This window comes from Manis pentadactyla, chromosome 16, assembly GCF_030020395.1.
Source record: "Manis pentadactyla isolate mManPen7 chromosome 16, mManPen7.hap1, whole genome shotgun sequence".
Lineage (NCBI taxonomy): Eukaryota > Metazoa > Chordata > Mammalia > Pholidota > Manidae > Manis > Manis pentadactyla.
Genome location: NC_080034.1, coordinates 53,491,419 through 53,509,323, shown reverse-complemented (window position 1 = coordinate 53,509,323; position 17,905 = coordinate 53,491,419). Strand labels below are relative to the sequence as shown.

Below are 17,905 nucleotides of genomic sequence, written 5' to 3'. Positions count from 1 at the left end.
GGGTTGGTCTGAGAGAATTACGCCCATCCAAATAAGTGGAGGTAAGAGGTACAAAGGTAAGTTCTGATGGCATTTCAGTTTTGCCCCTTCTGAGCTTTGATCATGCAAGCCAAAAAAAAGCATGTTCCTTTTTGCTCAAGCTGATCTGAACTGGATTTCTATCTCTTGCAACCTGAGTTCTCAGTTATTTATTTTATTTTATTTTGGTATCATTAATCTACAATTACATGAAGAACATTGTTTACTAGGCTCCCCCCTTCACCAAGTCCCCCCCACATACCCCTTCACAGTCACTGTACATCAGCGTAGTAAGATGCTGTAAAATCACTACTTGTCTTCTCTGTGTTGTAGAGCCTGCCCCGTACCCCCTCCACATTATACATGTTAATCGTAAGGCCCCCTTTCTTTTTCCCGCCCTTATCCCTCCCTTCCCACCCATCCTCCCCAGTCCCTTTCCCTTTGGTAACTGTTAGTCCATTCGTGGGTTCTGTGATTCTGCTGCTGTTTTGTTCCTTCAGTTTTTCTTTGCTCTTATACTCCACAGATGATTGAAATCATTTGGTACTTGCCTTTCTCCACCTGGCTTATTTCACTGAGCATAATACCCTCTAGCTCCATCCATGTTGTTGCAAATGGTAGGATTTGTTTTCTTTGTATGGCTGAATAATATTCCATTGTGTATATGTACCACATCTTCTTTATCCATTCATCTACTGATGTAGTCCTCAGTTATTTCTAAAACCTTGTGTATAAACCTCATTTCTCCTCAAACAAGTAGTTAAAATATTTTACATGAGCATGCTAAAATAATTCTTTTGAATAAAAATTTATTTTCTAAGTTGAAAAATCACTTTCAAATTTATCTATGTAAATGCAGATTTTTAGGTATTAGACTTATCATACACAATTGGAGAGAATACAGTTGAAATGCAGCATAGGCTTAAGTTGTCCTAGTTTTTCATATTCAATTAGAATGAATAGGAAAGTATATTAGTCACAGAATATTTCACTTTAGACAATAAAAATGTTATATCTTCTATGTTATATAATAAAATATAACAATATTTGCTTAATAAATGGATTTTTAAGAAATGATTTGGTTTAAATCAGAGTATAGCTGTAAATCTGGAAAGATATTTCCCAAGTAAAATGCCAATAAAAGGTTAAATATTATCTAACATTTTACATAAAGAAAAAATTATTTCTGGTTAACATGTTTTTGCTTTTGTGTCAGAACAGCCACAACAAATAGGATAAACATATGTTAAAGCCAAAGTTTTCGAGCTGTGGGTTCTGCAGTACTGTTTACACTGTATTGGTTCAGAAATCAGCATCAACATAGGGTATCGAGGCGCGGGTAGAGTGATGCCTGCCAGTGCTGACATGGCTATCTAACAGGCAGAGAGGCTGAAAGGAGACAGGCCTAAGAGGGAAGATCATGTCACCAAGTGTGGCTGCAGAGAGAAAAGCACGAGCTGAGCTGGAGACGACCCAGGCATGACACACTCACGCTCACTGTGGCTTGGGATTTGTTTTTAAAGTGTTCAGAGACAAAGTCCAGCAAGATGTCTTGTTTGAGTCAAGCTTTTCTTCCTGAACTTGTGACTTCTCAACTGAATGAAGTACTTGGCATACTTTAGGGAAAAAATGAATACACTCAGATTTAGCTTTATTAGATATTAAGCTATTAAAGCAGCTGAGGAGTAAGACCAGCACACAAACTGAACTCGTGTTTCCTGTACACACAAACAGGTTTTGCTTAATAATGGAGAGTTCTGGCTCTTTAAAAAGGATAAAAGGCAGGGGAAGGGGAAAAGGGATGGGGTGGGGTGGGGGGTAGAAGAGTGGGAAAGCAGAGGACTCCTCACAGAGTGATCAGGGCAGGGAAAGGAAATGCAAAGATTCTGTCCACTTGATGTTGTGCTTTAGGTCTCTGTGCCCAAGGAAGCTGTGCCTAGAGGGGTGGGCTTTCAACATGCAGCTATGGTTATTTTTGCAACGTGGTAGACACAGGTCATCTAAGTCTTGCCATGCATCTTCCCGCTTCTGAGGGCTGATCCCAATTTCCTAAAGTGATCTGAATCCTTCTAAGCTAGACTAGCTCAGGAAGTTGTCACACTGTGTCCCAATATAGCATGCTTACTGTGCACAGTTCAGACTTCCGGGCCAGCAGGGGGAAGGGTGCACTGGTATATCTGGCTCATTTGCTTTTCAAAGACAGTACATTTAACTAAATAAATGGAACACAGTCCTGGGCCCTCATAATGTCCCTGTATGCACGCAATCCACAACACTGAGAGGAGTGCTCATTGTTCCCCAGGTGGGTGGGGAGGAAGGCTGTTCTGTACTGCAAGGAACGTTTCAACAAAACCAATGGCCCAAATTAAGTACAGACTGATGCAGCCCACTGTCACCACCAGGAATGCCATTTGGAATACTTTTGGCAGATGAAAGAATGTCACCCCACTCAATGTTATTTAAAAAATATTTTATCAGGACAGAAGGTCACTTCACTCTCTTTTTAAACTATACAAGTTAGTGTTTTTTTGAAACATAATTGCATTCACTACTTTCTGTGCTTGGGTATTAGTTCGGAGTAGCTACACTCTAGGCCCTTGATTTCCATACATTTTAAGTTCAGAATTTTTTGTGCTACACAAATGTTTTAAGAAAAGGCACCAACTTACACTTGCCAAAGCTTAGAAGGGACATCCAAAGGATAAGAGGTAGCTTTTTATGTGGTTGGAACCGTGATGATGGGTAATTTATCCCACCAGATTGGTCAGAAGTCTCTATGTGGTTTCTCCACCACACAGATGATAGGCACATGCATCCATGTGGAGAAAGGCAGAAAAGCTGCTATTAATGCCATCGATTCCAAATGCTTACTCTCTCCCAGGTGCCAGTTGTTAAATAAGATGGCACTGCTCCAAAAGAACCCCAGGTGCATCTAGGAATTTGTATTAGATATAGAAGGCAGGCAGGTATGCGAATGTCTTGAACCACCAAAGAAATCGACCTACACTAGGATGATACCTGGCATGACAGTTCTCTAATTTTGAAAGCCTATGATCTGAGTATGTAGTGGGCAAGAGCGTATTGATTAAAGACATTTCTAAGAAGCGTGCACATTAACTATCCGCACACTGCTACACAGGGATGGAGTGCCGGCCCCTGTATAAGAAGCAAGTGAAGACCAGCAGGGAAGTAGAGGCTGTCCCACAAACTGAAGTAGGCATCCATGCCGAGACTCTCTAGGCAGGCAATGCCACAAGTGGAGGATCATTATAGCGCTCAAGTTCAGAGGCAGAGGAGAAGGACCAGTGACAGGGAGGGAGAGAGAAGCCTAGCCCTCTAAGAGGTAAAGAGAGTTCCCATTACAATTACAACACTTGATTAAGCAACAAGATTTTCTACTGGAAGACACGTAAAAAATAGCTGTAACAATAATTTACTAAGACAGTAGAAATTTAAAGAAAAATACTCCTTTCAGTGTACAGTACAGCTGTATCATTAACATACCAAACACTAAACACGATCCTCTTCAGACAGAGACTGGCTGCCCTCAGGGATGGGCCGTTAGGTGAGGAGGAATTGCTGCTCTTGGTTTAGTTTCGATGATTCTTTGGCACTTAGTAAAGCCATTGTGCCTTTAAGTGGAGACCCCAAATTCTCCATGTGACAAAAGATTTAAAATTAAAGAGAGTTATACAATATTTACTGCTGGTATATCCCACAGGTTAGACCAAGCTCACTGGTCCAGCTGCGTGGAGTCTTCAATGCTTTGTCCAAAACCACTCAGTGTTATGAAGTCAATTAAATAGAAGAGGTGAAAGGGGCAATTATGAAATTCCTGACTTCTTTGCCTTGGTTATATGTCCATAAATTGCATAAAATAAATAATGTAAATTAAATCAAAATCAGCATTAAAATTTGAAATGAGAAAAACAAAAAGCACAACAACCTGGTATTTTTAAGGCAAAACAATTAAGAGAGCTCTTTAAATAGAGAGTTTATTACATCCTTAGGCGATAAAATCCCAGAGCTACTGTTAGGCATGTAAACACAGACCCTGTAAGAAAAAAACAATTGAACACGACATTAGTTTTATTAAGTTACTTGAGGGAACATCTTTTTATTAAGAAAACATACAGACAATTATATAGCAAAGTGAAAAAAACCCAAAAACCTTAGATTGCTCACTAATGTACCATAGTCCATGAACTACCTGCCTATCAAAAAATCCCCACACCTTGAAATCATTTTCAAAGCACAAATGTGTCCAATATGCAAAAAAGTTTTGAATCACAAAAATTCTGTGGTCATAAAATATATGTATATGTACTACACAGGAACACACCCTTTATGAGGAAACTTTATGAGCAAAATTTCACTTCTATTTAATTTAAAAATATCGATTAATCCAAAATGTTAAATGTGAGTTAAAATACAAAGACTATTTTTTTGGTACATGAATCTTCATTCCCTCTTATGGCTCAAAAACCGCAAAAGCAAAATAACTCCTTAGAAGGAGGGTCATCAATTGAAGCAGAAATATCACAACTCAAAAGCTTGTTCATGCTATCTGTGAAATATTCCGTCTTGACTTTCACTAAAAAAAATTCCAAATAGCTATAGCTCAAAGATAATGCCTTATCAATTCCATCAATTATAAAGTATTTAATTTTTAAGTTACCACTAAGAAAGGAAAAATGCCAATCATAGTATGATACTCCATTGGTGGGAAATTGTTAAGATCTTTCTAATTTTGGAGATGTTAAAGGATGAGAAAAGTTATGTTAGAATCAACGAAGTGCAAATTTGTCTTTGACTTGTTTTGCAAATCTTATTTACTTTATTTTTCACCTGTTTTTAACTACCTAGATACAAAAAAGCTCACCTGCTACATATTTAATCTTGTCAAGCTTGTGTGACTCGAGCAATAGTTTTAAGGCCAGCGACCTCCGTGTCTATCTTCCTGTCAGTCTGGGTGACACCACGATCTTGCTGGGCAAGCTTTTAAAACAGAGATTCATTAGTGTTAAACCACTTTGGATGCGTTCCCTCTGCTCTGCCAGTCCCAGAGGTCCTTCCCAAGAGGAATATTCCAGTATTCTCTCACAGAAGCTCTTTTAGGTTTCAGAGATCCCAGGTAAAACAAGATAGAGAAGTAATGCATGCCATGACTCAAAAACACAGAAGTCTCCATTCCTTATTATTCTCAATCACTGAGATTTAAACTCTCATTAAGATAATCAAATATTTTGTTAGATGCAAAAAAACTTAGGATACTGCACTTCTGGGTATATACCCCCCAAAATAGAAAACGGTCTCTAACAGCTATTTGGAAGCCCATGTTCACAGCAGCATTATTTACAATGGCCACAAGAAGGAAGCAACCCAAGTGTCCATTGACAGGATAATCAAAATGTGGTTATGTTCACACAATGGAAAAAAGGAAGGAAATTATGACACAAACTACAACACAGATGCCCTGGAGGACATTGTGCTCAGTGAAATAAGCAGCCACAAAAGGACAAATACTGTATGATTCCACCTGTATGAGGTCCCTAGAGTAGTCAAACCATAGAGACAGAAAGTAGAAGGGTGGCTGCCAGGGGCTGGGCAGGGTGGAACGGGCAGTTGGTGTTTCATAGGTGAGTTTCAGTCCTGTAAGATGAGAAGAGTCCTGTGGATGGATGGTGGTGATGGCTGCATAATAACGTGAATGTACCGAAGGCCACTGACCTGTACACTTAAAAATGGCTAAGATGGTAATTTTTCTGTATTTCACAATTTAAGAAAAACCTGTGACATTAAACTTGCATACATCTATTAACACGTTACTACACACAGCAGTAATCACATAAGATGAAGCAAAGATGAATAAAACTACTAAGTCTCATTTCTTACCAATGCCACCATTTCTGTCTTTATTTCCAGCAGTTTCCTTTCATTCAATGAATACTGAAACAAACAAGTAATGTAGGTCAGATTCTGATTTATTCTTTTCTCTCTCTCTCTTCTTCTCTGGTGCCATAAATATTCTGTCTCAGTACTTCCAAGAATATGTAATACTAGAAATCCCACCCCTTGGCATAAAGTAGCCAACTCACCCCTCTCCCTTGGATCTGCTTCTTGAGGTTTCTTCTGTATGTTCACTCACTGCTCCAGCATCTGGATTCCCTTTTGTCAGCCTTCACCTTTGTGCTACATGTTTATCTCCGCATCTCCTCTCTGGGAAGTCTAGGTTCCTCTCACTGTTAAAATAGCATTCATTCCCTGGGGCCAATTTAGATGGAGGCTGAGTCATGTGCTTTTTGGATTTGAGAAGGCTGAAAAAAGTAGGAAACAGTTTAATTTAGGAGTTATTCCATTGTAACTACAAACAAAACTGGTCATTACTTGAGGCTTAGACAAAAGATGGGAAAGGTAAAATTGGGAAAAAAATAGTTTCAAGGCAATACTATTCTGTGACACAGATATTGCCTTGTGATTATAAAACACAATGGAAATCAGTAGCTACAATTACACTAAACCATCACAAGTTGGCTTTAATTTGAAAAACAAAAGAAAACAAAACACTTGGACTTAGTCACAATGCAGTGTTACTAAAGGAACTGACTAGTTCTACCCAGAATTAAATTGGTGTCCTGCCTTTGGCTATTAATGTCTATGCAAATATTTAGGCAATTTGGTTGACATTGAAACCAAAATCAGGCATATCTCTTCAGTGGTGGGTATTAGCTTTTAACTGAGAAGATTCAAATTTGTAATTTAAGTGAATAATTTAAAATTCTTCACTAACATTGGACTAGGGGGAAAATTAATGCTTTTGAACTATCTAGACACTACCTGGTTATAAAATTTTCCCCTGGAACTACCAGGGGAGTAGGTTATTATTACTTCTAAGCATTGTTTAGAACAGAAAGGATGGAAAAACCTCAAAACCTCAAACTAAGGACTAGTATTAGGACCAAAGTATGTTCATCTTTCTCTTTATAAATGTCAGGGTTTCACATGAGCAGAGAGCTATGCATCATATCACCACAAGAGGGTAGGATGCAACTGCATTTTCTGTATGCCTTCAAACTCCAGTCGTTACATCATCAATGTTGATTCAGTCCCAAGAGAAAAGAAAGGCCTAAATTTTAACACTACCATGATTTTTAACATCACATCTATGTGCTCCATCTCCTTGCACCCCACAGCAGTTTACAGGGCATCCTGCTTTTCAAACTGGTGGTAAATATTACCACAGTTCATTTAATTGAAACAATATTATAAGTTTATTATATAAGGGAATGAGAGGGTCAAATAACTTATCTTTATCAATGCATGTTTAATACATGCTAGCTGCATAACAGTATACTATACTGTCCTGCACTTCAAAATAATTCAAGTTTACTATTAACAAGAGCAACTTCTCAGCTGGTAATTCATTGGCTTTAATCCATGTTCACATTCCCAAGGTTCTTGTTCACAAAGCCAAAGAATGAGCTTCACAAACAGTCAAGGTAGGAGAGCAATGTACAGGCTTTTATTTAGAGATACAGTGAAAAGGCAGAGCTCCTGGCTCATGCCAGGAGGGGACAGGAGAGTCCGTAGTGGTGCGTTGTCTAGGGGGTTTTATTGGTAGCTGAGGATTTTTCGAGAACATGAAAAACTTAGGGGTGTGGACTTGTTAAATTGTCCCTGAATATTTAGAATTAATTTAACACAAGTAACTTCCTCTGATGATTTCTCCCTGAGATACCAGCATCTTGGTCTGGGAGCATATGAAACAAGGCCACCTGCTCAGCCCCCAAGGTGGGCTGAGGTATTGTTTGCTAAAGAGTAAGTTAAGAATTTCTAACGTCTTAACTTCTTGGGTATTAAAATGCAATCTTATCTTTAAGGTGGAATCCTTCCTGCCTTTTACTGTGTTGTTTATGCCTGGGCTTACTTGCTGAATTAGTTGCCCAGTTTGCAAAATCACTTCATCAGATCTGAAGGAGAAAGACTGCACATAAGCCTGGGCCTTTTAGCATGCTAAAGAGAACCTTACACATGATTATAAATGGTTAGCATAATAAAACATGTGCTCCTCTTCTTTACCTGGGGAACATTAACTGATTTCACTGAAGAATGATTCTAGAGCTCAATGTTTAACATAGAGTTTTAGTAGGGGGGTTTCCTTGCATGTAGTTACATTGCTCTGACTGCAAATATCCCACCCTGCCCCCTCCCGAGGCCCTCACCCTACCCTGACTACATCCACGGTCCCTGTCTCACCAGCTTGGTTAGCTACAGGCATCTTCCTAAATCAAGTGAATTCAGAATTTTTGCTAAATATACACCTATAAGGACAAAGGTAGCTGAAAGTGTTTCTAGATGTCACATGCAAGTGATTATTTTAGTGCTAGTAGGTGGTTTAATCTTCACTGTTGAAAAGTGTTTTGTGAATAAAAGGATAGATAATATGGGCATAATAATGGTTGTGAACAACAAACGTCAACTGTATATCCAGTTCTGTTAGTGAAAAATGCTTTTATCTGCTCTATTTCTCATTATGTCAAGAATAAAAAAGGTATCTAATTAGTGTTATCAAACCCAAATAAAGCTTGAACATGTAGATGGGTTAAACATCACTAGAGGCAACCCAACTCATCTCCCTTTTTTAAAGGTATCATTGATATACAATCTTATGAAGGTTTCACATGAGCAACGTTGTGGTTACTACATTAACCCATATTATCAAGTCCCTCCACATAGCCTATTGCAGTTGTAAGAATGAGAATAAGTTAGCATAAGAGTAGCCATCTTAAGGGCCTAGAAGCAGTTTTCTGAAGTTGTGACTTAAAAGAGAAAAAAAAACTGGAACTGAGTAAGGCCTTGGAAAACAAGTTAATCATGAACACCGGGATGGGGGCAGCTGTGGCCTTCGGTCAGCTAACCTTGGTCAGTTAATCCTACATACCAAGCTTATCGTGCAGAACCTCCCTAACAATTGAAGAGTGGTCTTATCTTGCTCTCGCTTAACCCCAGGATGTATGTCTTGCAAAGATAATGTGCAGCTGTGGAAAATTACTAAGAGTTAAGTGTTTTGAAAATGCCATATAAACCCTTGGTTTTGAGTGCTCGGGGTCCTTGTTGAGACCCGCTGCGTCGGGCTAACTTGGACCCCAGCTAGCTGGTTCCTGAATAAATTCCTCTTGCTTGTTGCATCAAGAGACGCCTTTCGTGAGTGATTTGGGGTGGCGTCCTCCTCTGGGAGAATCCAACATTTGGGGGCTCTTCCGGGATCTGCGCTCACCCCGCTTCACTCCCGAAGTCGCTCTTGGAGGAAGAGGTAAGATTAGTGGCACCTTGGGTTGTCTGTGTTCTGTTTTCTGTTTTTCAGTGAGACCGGTCAGAATTCTGAAAGGGTACCCGTGGTCTGGCAGCCGTCCCGGTCCCGTAAGGGGTCGCGACTGCGGTCGGTAGACGTACTAGGAGCACCGCAGGCTGCAACCCTGGGGGATGCCTCGGGGAGGTTGGGGGGCCAGGGACGCCTGGTAGCCTCCCGTCTGTTTTTCCGGCGAAGTGAACCTGATGAGATAGGATTGATTTTTGGGCGCCGAGAGTATCAGCCCTCTGATTCCTTTCGGTTTCTGTTTGAGACTCTGAGGAGAACTAAACGCGGCTGCTGTGTGTCTAATTTGTGTGTGTCTTTGTTTTTTGTGTCTTTTACGTGTCTAATTATTGTTATACTGACAATGGGACAGGCAGTGACGACCCCCCTTAGCCTGATGTTAGATCATTGGACGGAAGTCAGAGCGAGGGCACATAACTTGTCAGTAGAAGTGAAAAAGAGACCTTGGCAGACTTTCTGTACCTCCGAATGGCCCACCTTCAATGTTGGGTGGCCCTTGGAGGGGACTTTTGATCTCCCCACTTTATTAGCAGTAAAAGCTGTTGTCTTCCAGGATTCGTCTCAAGGACACCCGGATCAGCAACCCTACATTGTAGTCTGGCAAGAGTTGGTGGAGAACCCCCCACCCTGGGTAAAGCCCTGGGTACAAAAGAAAATGGGCCCTCGAGTTTTAACTGCCCAGACTCAACCTCAGAAAAAGGAAAAAGAAACTACCAAAGTTTACCCCGATACTCAAGATTTGCTTATGGTTGATGATCCCCCTCCCCCTCCTTACCCTCCCGCCCCTACAGCACCCCCGGCGCCCCCAGCCCCGGCACTCCCAGCACCGCCAGCCCCGGCACCCTCAGTCCCTGATGCTGAGGCAGTGGGGCCGGCTCCAGGACCTGCCCAGGGAACTTGGCGCCGCCGAGGGGCCACCTTGGACCCACCGGGTATTTTTCCTCTCCGGTCTTATGGAGTTCCCATCCTTGGGGAAGAAGGGGACCCGCCTTTCCAACCTCTGCAATATTGGCCCTTCTCCTCTGCTGATTTGTATAATTGGAAACCGCAGAAACTAACTGGTCTGGTAGAGTCCCTGATGTTTTCCCACCAGCCCACCTGGGATGACTGTCAGCAGCTTTTGCAGGTGCTCTTCACCACGGAAGAGAGAGAGAGGATTCTCCTGGAGGCACGAAGGAATGTGCCTGGAACCGACGGGCGACCTTCGCAACTCCCTCATGACATAGAGAGGGGGTTCCCGTTGACTAGACCCAACTGGGACTTTAATTCTCCAGAAGGTAGGGAGCGACTAACCATCTATCGTCAGGCTCTGGTGGCAGGTCTCCGTGGGGCTGCAAGACGCCCCACCAATTTGGCCAAGGTAAGAGAGGTCAGCCAGGGAGCCACTGAAGCACCCGCAGTATTCTTAGAGCGCCTGATAGAAGCCTTCAGGCGGTATACTCCCTTTGATCCCACTTCTGAGGGGCATAGTGCTTCAGTGGCCCTTGCTTTTATCGGACAGTCGGCACCCGACATTAGAAAAAAACTTCAGAGATTGGAAGGCTTACAGGATTTGTCGCTGAGGGATTTGGTGAAAGAAGCAGAGAAAGTTTATCATAAGAGAGAGACTGAGGAAGAGAAGGAGTTAAGGAAGGAAAAGGAAAGGGAAAGTAAAGAAGAAAAGAGGGATAGGAAGTATGAGAGAAATTTAACAAAGATTTTGGCCGCAGTAGTAGAAAGTAAGGGACGCCCGCCCTCTAGTGGTAGAACTAGTAAGGCAGGGTCCTGGGCAACTGACCTCCTTTGGATAAAGATCAGTGTGCGTACTGCAAGGAGAAGGGGCATTGGGTGAAAGAATGCCCTAAGAAACCACCGCGGGGACCTCCGAAGAAGGTGTTGTCTCTGCTAGAAGATGAGGATTAGGGAAGACGGGGCTTGGAGCCCCTCCCCGAGCCTAGGATAACTCTGAAGGTGGAGGGGCAACCCGTTGAGTTTCTGGTAGATACCGGTGCTCAACATTCAGTACTGACCCAAGCTAGAGGCCCCCTTTCTAGCAAAAAGTCTTGGGTGTTCGGGGCCACGGGTCAGAGACAATATGCATGGACTACCCAAAGAACAGTGGACTTAGGAGTGGGACAAGTAAACCACTCATTCCTTGTTATACCGGAATGCCCTACACCCTTGTTAGGAAGAGACATCTTGACCAAAGTCGGGGCCCAAATATCCTTTCGGGCTGAAGATACCCGAGTGACTGATAGAGAGAAGAAACCTTTGGGCCTAAGTATTCTGTCCATAAGATTAGAAGACAAGTACCGCCTTTTTAAGGAACCAGAACCCTCCCGAGTTAATCAAAGGTGGCTTACTGAAGCCCGGAAGCAGACTGTGACGCAGATCCCGGTCCCTACTACTCCGCGCCAAGTCCGCGAATTTCTGGGAACAGCAGGGTTCTGTAGATTATGGATACCCGGATATGCCACCTTAGCCGCCCCCCTGTACCCCCTAACCAAAGGGGCAGCCCCGTTTGTTTGGGGACCTGAACAGCAACAGGCCTTTGATGAGATCAAGAAGGCCCTCCTGTCGGCACCCGCTCTGGCCTTGCCAGACGTGACTAAGCCATTCGTCCTTTTTGTGGATGAACGGAGTGGAGTGGCTCAGGGCGTGTTGACCCAGCAATGGGGACCTTGGAAGAGACCTGTCGCCTATTTGTCAAAAAAATTAGACCCAGTAAGTAGCGGATGGCCTGCCTGTTTGAGAGTAGTGGTGGCCGTGGCCCTCCTAGTTAAAGATTCTGACAAGCTGACACTGGGACAGAAACTTACTGTGGTTGCTCCGCATGCGTTGGAGAGTGTAATTCGGCAGCCACCCGAGAGATGGATGTCGAATGCCAGAATGACTCACTACCAAACCTTACTCCTGAATCGTGATCGTGTGGAGTTTGCCCCCCCTGCCATTCTAAACCCGGCCACTCTGCTTCCCGATTCAGGGAAGGAAGTGCTTCATACCTGCCAGGAAATCCTGGCTGAGGAGACAGGCACCCGCCAGGACTTGCAAGATCAGCCCTTAGGAGGACCGGGACTCCTGACTTGGTATACGGACGGGAGCAGTTACATCATGGATGGTAAGAGAATGGCTGGAGCTGCAGTAGTAGATGATGACCGGATTATATGGGCCAGTGGACTCCCAACGGGCACCTCTGCACAGCGAGCAGAACTCATCGCCCTGACTCAGGCCCTAAGGATGGCAGAAGGTAAGAGACTTAACGTCTACACTGACAGCAGATACGCCTTTGCCACTGCTCATATACACAGGGCTATTTATAGACAGAGAGGGCTGTTAACTTCTGCCGGGAAAAATGTTAAAAACAAACAAGAGATTTTAGATTTGCTAGAAGCCATCCATAGGCCTAAGGAAGTAGCAATAATACATTGCCCTGGACATCAGAAAGATGACTCTCCAATAGCTCGAGGAAACCAGAGGGCAGACCAAGCCGCAAAGCAAGCGGCTCAGGGAATGAACATTTTGCCCCTCCAAGTGTGTCCGGAAGCCACCCACATTAAGAGCTTCCAGTATACACCTGAAGATCTCGTTTGTATAAACAAATTAGGGTTCAAAAATTTCTCGCCCCAAGAGATATACAAGTCTGAAGAAGGGAAAGTTGTCCTGCCCCAGAGAGAGGCAGAGGAATACTTAAGGCAATTACATCAATTGACACATCTGGGAGCAAAAAATCTAAAAACCTTGGTTCGAGATTCCCCTTATCATGTTATTGGATTAGGAAAATTGGCTGACGAGGTTGTAAAAAATTGTGTACCCTGTCAATTAGTAAACGTGAGCAAAAATCAAGCAATATCTGGAAAAAGACTTCGAGGAGATCGCCCAGGAGCTTATTGGGAAGTTGACTTCACTGAAATTAAGCCTGCTAAGTATGGATATAAGTACCTTCTAGTTTTCATAGACACATTTTCAGGATGGACAGAGGCGTTCCCCACAAAAACTGAGACAGCCCAGACGGTGTCTAAAAAGATCCTTGAAGAGATATTTCCCAGATTTGGGATCCCAAAGGTAATCGGCTCCGACAACGGCCCTGCCTTTGTTGCCCAGGTAAGTCAGGGATTGGCCAAGATCCTGGGGACGGATTGGAAATTGCATTGTGCATACAGGCCCCAGAGCTCAGGACAGGTAGAAAGGATGAACAGAACTCTAAAAAAGACCTTGACTAAATTGTCCATAGAGACTGGCTTATGTGATTGGTTAGTCCTCCTTCCCTTTGCCCTGTTTAGAGTCAAGAACACTCCCGGCTGCTTTGGACTAACGCCTTGTGAAATAATGTTTGGGGCCCCGGCCCCGCTTCAGTCAGCACATCTTCATACATTCCCTGAGTGTGCAACTAATAAGTTTTTGCTTGAAAGGTTACGAGCCTTGGAGGCTGTGCAGAAAGAGGTGGGCCTCCATCAAGGAAGCCTATCGGCCAGAGGACCTCTCAGTGCCTCACCAGTTCCAGGTGGGAGACCCCGTCTACGTGAGAAGGCACCGGACAGGAAACCTCGAGCCACGGTGGAAGGGACCTTTCATCGTCCTCCTGACTACTCCCACAGCTGTGAAAGTAGACGGCGTCTCTTCCTGGATACACGCTTCACATCTAAAGAAGGCACCCCCGTCGGACTCGGACTGGCGAGTAACTCGGACTGATAATCCTCTTAAGCTTCGCTTGTGTAAAAGGAACTATGTTGTTAGTAATTCTAATGCTCCTGCTGTTTCCAACCCCCCAGAGCCTTAATCCTCATGTCCCTTATCTGCTTACCTGGAAAGTAGGAAATGGGCAGACCCAAGAAGAGTATAATCACACCACCCATATTGCCCCTTTGGGCACTTGGTTCCCGGACTTATATTTTAATTTAGATAAAGTAACTGACATAGACGGGATGGAAAGAGGAGACTGGCGGAAAAAGCAACGCCGAGTCTCTGTAAGTAAGAATAGATTTTATGCATGCCCAGGGTTTCGAACGGGAGCAGAAAGGCAGAAGTGTAGAGGAATTGAGTCCCTCTACTGTGCACAGTGGAGCTGTGTCACTTCCAATGACGGAGAAAAAAAAATGGGATGTGAGCCCGCAGCTTATCCACCTTTCCTTTGTTAGACCATGCACTCGAGTGAAGTACAGCCCCAATTGTAACTTACTTAGACTCAAATTTACAGAACAGGGAAAGAAAGACCCCCGATGGGGAACAGGAGGGTTGACTTGGGGACTGTATCTCCACCAGACACCCCCGAGTAGTATCCTTCTACGAGTGCGACTCAGCGTCCAGGCCCTCCCAGCCGCTCCGATAGGACCTAATACTGTCCTACGAGATCAGCTGCGTCTTCCAACCCCTACTCCAAAGCAGTATCCCATCATTATGACTACTCACCCCCAGCCCTCCGTATCCCCTCCTAACCAGGTGGTTCCTTTTATTGGTACCGGACAGCGCCTCCTCAACCTCGTCGAGGGGGCGTTCTTAGTTCTGAATGTCTCCAACCCTAAAGTTACCGAATCCTGTTGGTTATGTTTTTCTTCTAGACCTCCTTATTATGAAGGGTTGGGACTGTCAGGTAGTTTCAATAATACAACTCTGATATCCACTTTAGCCGGACCCTTGCTCATTCTTGTTCTGCTTCTTACTTTTGTCCCTGTGTTTTGAACCGGCTAATATCTTTTGTTAGAGAGAGAGTAAGTGCTGTTCAAGTACTAATGCTAAGACAACAGTATCACTCGCTCACACATCGAGAAGAAACAAACATTCCATGATTGGAATGCCCCAAAAAGAGAAGTGGGGAATGTAAGAATGAGAATAAGTTAGCATAAGAGTAGCCATCTTAAGGGCCTAGAAGCAGTTTTCTGAAGTTGTGACTTAAAAGAGAAAAAAAAAACAAAACTGGAACTGAGTAAGGCCTTGGAAAACAAGTTAATCATGAACACCAGGATGGGGGCAGCTGTGGCCTTCGGTCAGCTAACCTTGGTCAGTTAATCCTACATACCAAGCTTATCGTGCAGAACCTCCCTAACAATTGAAGAGCGGTCTTATCTTGCTCTCGCTTAACCCCAGGATGTATGTCTTGCAAAGATAATGTGCAGCTGTGGAAAATTACTAAGAGTTAAGTGTTTTGAAAATGCCATATAAACCCTTGGTTTTGAGTGCTTGGGGTCCTTGTTGAGACCCGCTGCGTCGGGCTGACACTTGGACCCCAGCTAGCTGGTCTCTAAATAAATTCCTCTTGCTTATTGCATCAAGAGACGCCTTCTGTGAGTGATTTGGGGTGGCGCTCTCCTCTGGGAAAAATCCAACAAAATAGGACTGAAAACAAAAAGTAAGATGCGAAGATAATACTTATTTAAATGCTGATCCCATCTGCCATACTTGAAACTAAGGGATATTTTAGAGCCTCATTTATTCATAACCCAAAACTGGAAACAATTCTAATGTGCACCGTACTAGAATAATGTGGCATATTTCACATATGATAGACAAAGGAAAAGAATGATCTGCTGCTCTAAGACACACTGTACGATCTCATCAGCTGAAGCTCCGGAATACTCAAAACCAGTCAATGTTAAAGTGAGCCAGGATACTGGTCTCCTCAGAGGAGGGGGTTACAAGAAGGGCCAAAGGCAGGCCTGGAGTGCTAGCAATGTCCTCCCTGATCTGACTGGCAGGGTACATTGTGTCAAGATGCATCAAGATGAATACTTGTGCACTTTCTGCACATTATGTCTCAATGTCTTAATAGAAAGCATTTCATAAGTATGAGCAGCTCTTTACCTCATTTTTCTGCTCTAAGGGCTGAAAATTCACTCTTCTCCAAAATAATCATGTATTTTTACACATTAGCAATCTGAGACATTACTTGCTGAAGAGTGATTTCCTAGAAAAAGAACAAAACGTATGACCTAGTCCAGCCAAGGAGGGCCCCCTCCCACTGCCCCTACCTACGATCAGCTTAATGAGAAATTAGAAGGCTGTGGGCATGAGAAAAGAGGTTCAGCAAGGTCATCCTCTTTTCCAAGGAAAAGAATAAAATCTCAAGTCCAGTGTCACTGTCCAGTGGATCACAGCTGAAAGGGTGGCAGTCTGAGGGCCAGTAGCTCAAAAACACACTGCTGTAATCCTGGCCACACCTCTATTTCATTAAGTAGGATTGACTAGTGTTTTTAGTTTCCAGGCCGAGTAAGTTTTCAAGCATAAGGACTCTACAATAGTTGGCTAAACAGCTTTGAATAAATATTTCTTATGCCACTGTAACCATTTGCTTCCCAACTATGGTTAAAATTACATGTTTTTCAAAAGCAAACTATATCAGAAATAGCATTCCGCCTTTAGATTTAAAATTTGCTCAATGCTCTGACCTCCTGCACCTTGGCGACCATGTCTTTGTACATGATGTTCATGTTGGCCTCCACGGTCTTGACCAATGCAGAAACAATGGTTTCTGCTTGTTGAGTAGTAAACTCTAAGTGAACACACAGAGACAATTACACTCAGGAAACTGTCAGGAAAAAAATCCCTTTATAGAAAGGTAGAAAATGTGAATGTACACATCTGGGTGAATGTCTGACATCAGAAGCAGGTGGAAAGCCTAGTGCAGTGGGAAGGTGAGGAGACGAGACTCACAGGTTGACGTGTCTGTCACATCTGAGCTCATTTCCTCATGTAAAGTGTGGTTGAGCTGACTGATCGCTAATGTCCTACCAAGCTGTCAAAAATCCTATTTTCAGAGACTGTCTAAAGATATAGGGAATGCCTGCAATTCAAGGTCAGGGGAAAAGAAGTAAGACTGAATATTATGGATACAACTTACTGCTTTTGTAATCTAACAAAGACTCTAGGTAATTTTTACTTTTTTCTAAGTGAGTTATTTTTTTATAATGGCTATGACTTCCTTAATTTTAAAATGTGTATGTTAGTAAAAAATAATTAACTTAAGTGGGAAAGTGCAATTATTTTATATCCAGCAAAAATCAGTCAAATTATGAATTATATGAATAGTAATTTAGCTGTTAGCTTATTTAATGTTAAGAGACAAAGTCAGTTCTTTTGGTTTTCTTCCATAGTTATCTTTAGTTACTAGTGAGGGGACCCAGATTAGAAAAAATATATTCTTCTATACTCAATAAATATTGCTGAATTGAATTATATAAAGATTCAACAGTGTTGCTATATCTAAAAACTTTAGGTAGAAACTTACATTTCACACTGGAAATTCTAATGAAATGCCTAAAACTAAATCCCTGGAAAGTAATTCTATTAAATACTTCTATTTGTAAGAACGTCAGAAGAATCTGTTGATTCTTTAATTTGTGTGAATAAAATTATAACCAACACATTGGGTAATAAGCATAGGGCTATAACTAGAAAAAAACAATGACAGAGCCACCATCCAAAAGACAAACAACAACAAATGTTGGCAAGGGAGAAAGGGGAACCCTCGTACACTGCTGGTGGGAATGTAACTTAGTTTAACCATTGTGGAAAGCAGTATGGAGGTTCCTCAAAAAGCTC

The 17,905-nt window shown here is 42.7% G+C and overlaps 1 protein-coding gene and 2 long non-coding RNA genes across 3 annotated transcripts in view; 1 reads left to right on the top strand and 2 right to left on the bottom strand.

The window, feature by feature from the left end:
• Positions 1–822: 822 nt before the first annotated feature.
• On the bottom strand, positions 823–7,008 carry LOC130681197 (uncharacterized). The gene is made up of 4 exons (XR_008994260.1): positions 6,117–7,008; positions 5,914–5,967; positions 4,901–5,016; positions 823–4,072 (listed from the first exon to the last, which is right to left on the bottom strand). It is a non-coding gene; the product is annotated as an uncharacterized LOC130681197 (long non-coding RNA).
• A 2,448-nt stretch (positions 7,009–9,456) lies between these two features.
• LOC130681257 (uncharacterized) lies at positions 9,457–15,622 on the top strand. The gene is given in 3 exon segments (XM_057493890.1): positions 9,457–11,156; positions 11,159–12,620; positions 13,783–15,622. Coding segments are annotated over 3 exon segments (3,249 nt in total). The 5' UTR covers positions 9,457–9,737; the 3' UTR covers positions 14,151–15,622.
• Positions 15,623–15,849: 227 nt separating this feature from the next.
• The window catches only part of LOC130681200 (uncharacterized), a 92,051-nt gene continuing 89,995 nt past the window's right edge, over positions 15,850–17,905 (bottom strand). Inside the window, exons 2-3 of the long non-coding RNA XR_008994265.1 lie at positions 16,753–16,856; positions 15,850–16,271 (exon numbers count right to left, since the gene is read on the bottom strand). This is a non-coding gene — a long non-coding RNA (uncharacterized LOC130681200). The remainder of the gene's footprint in view (positions 16,272–16,752; positions 16,857–17,905) is intronic.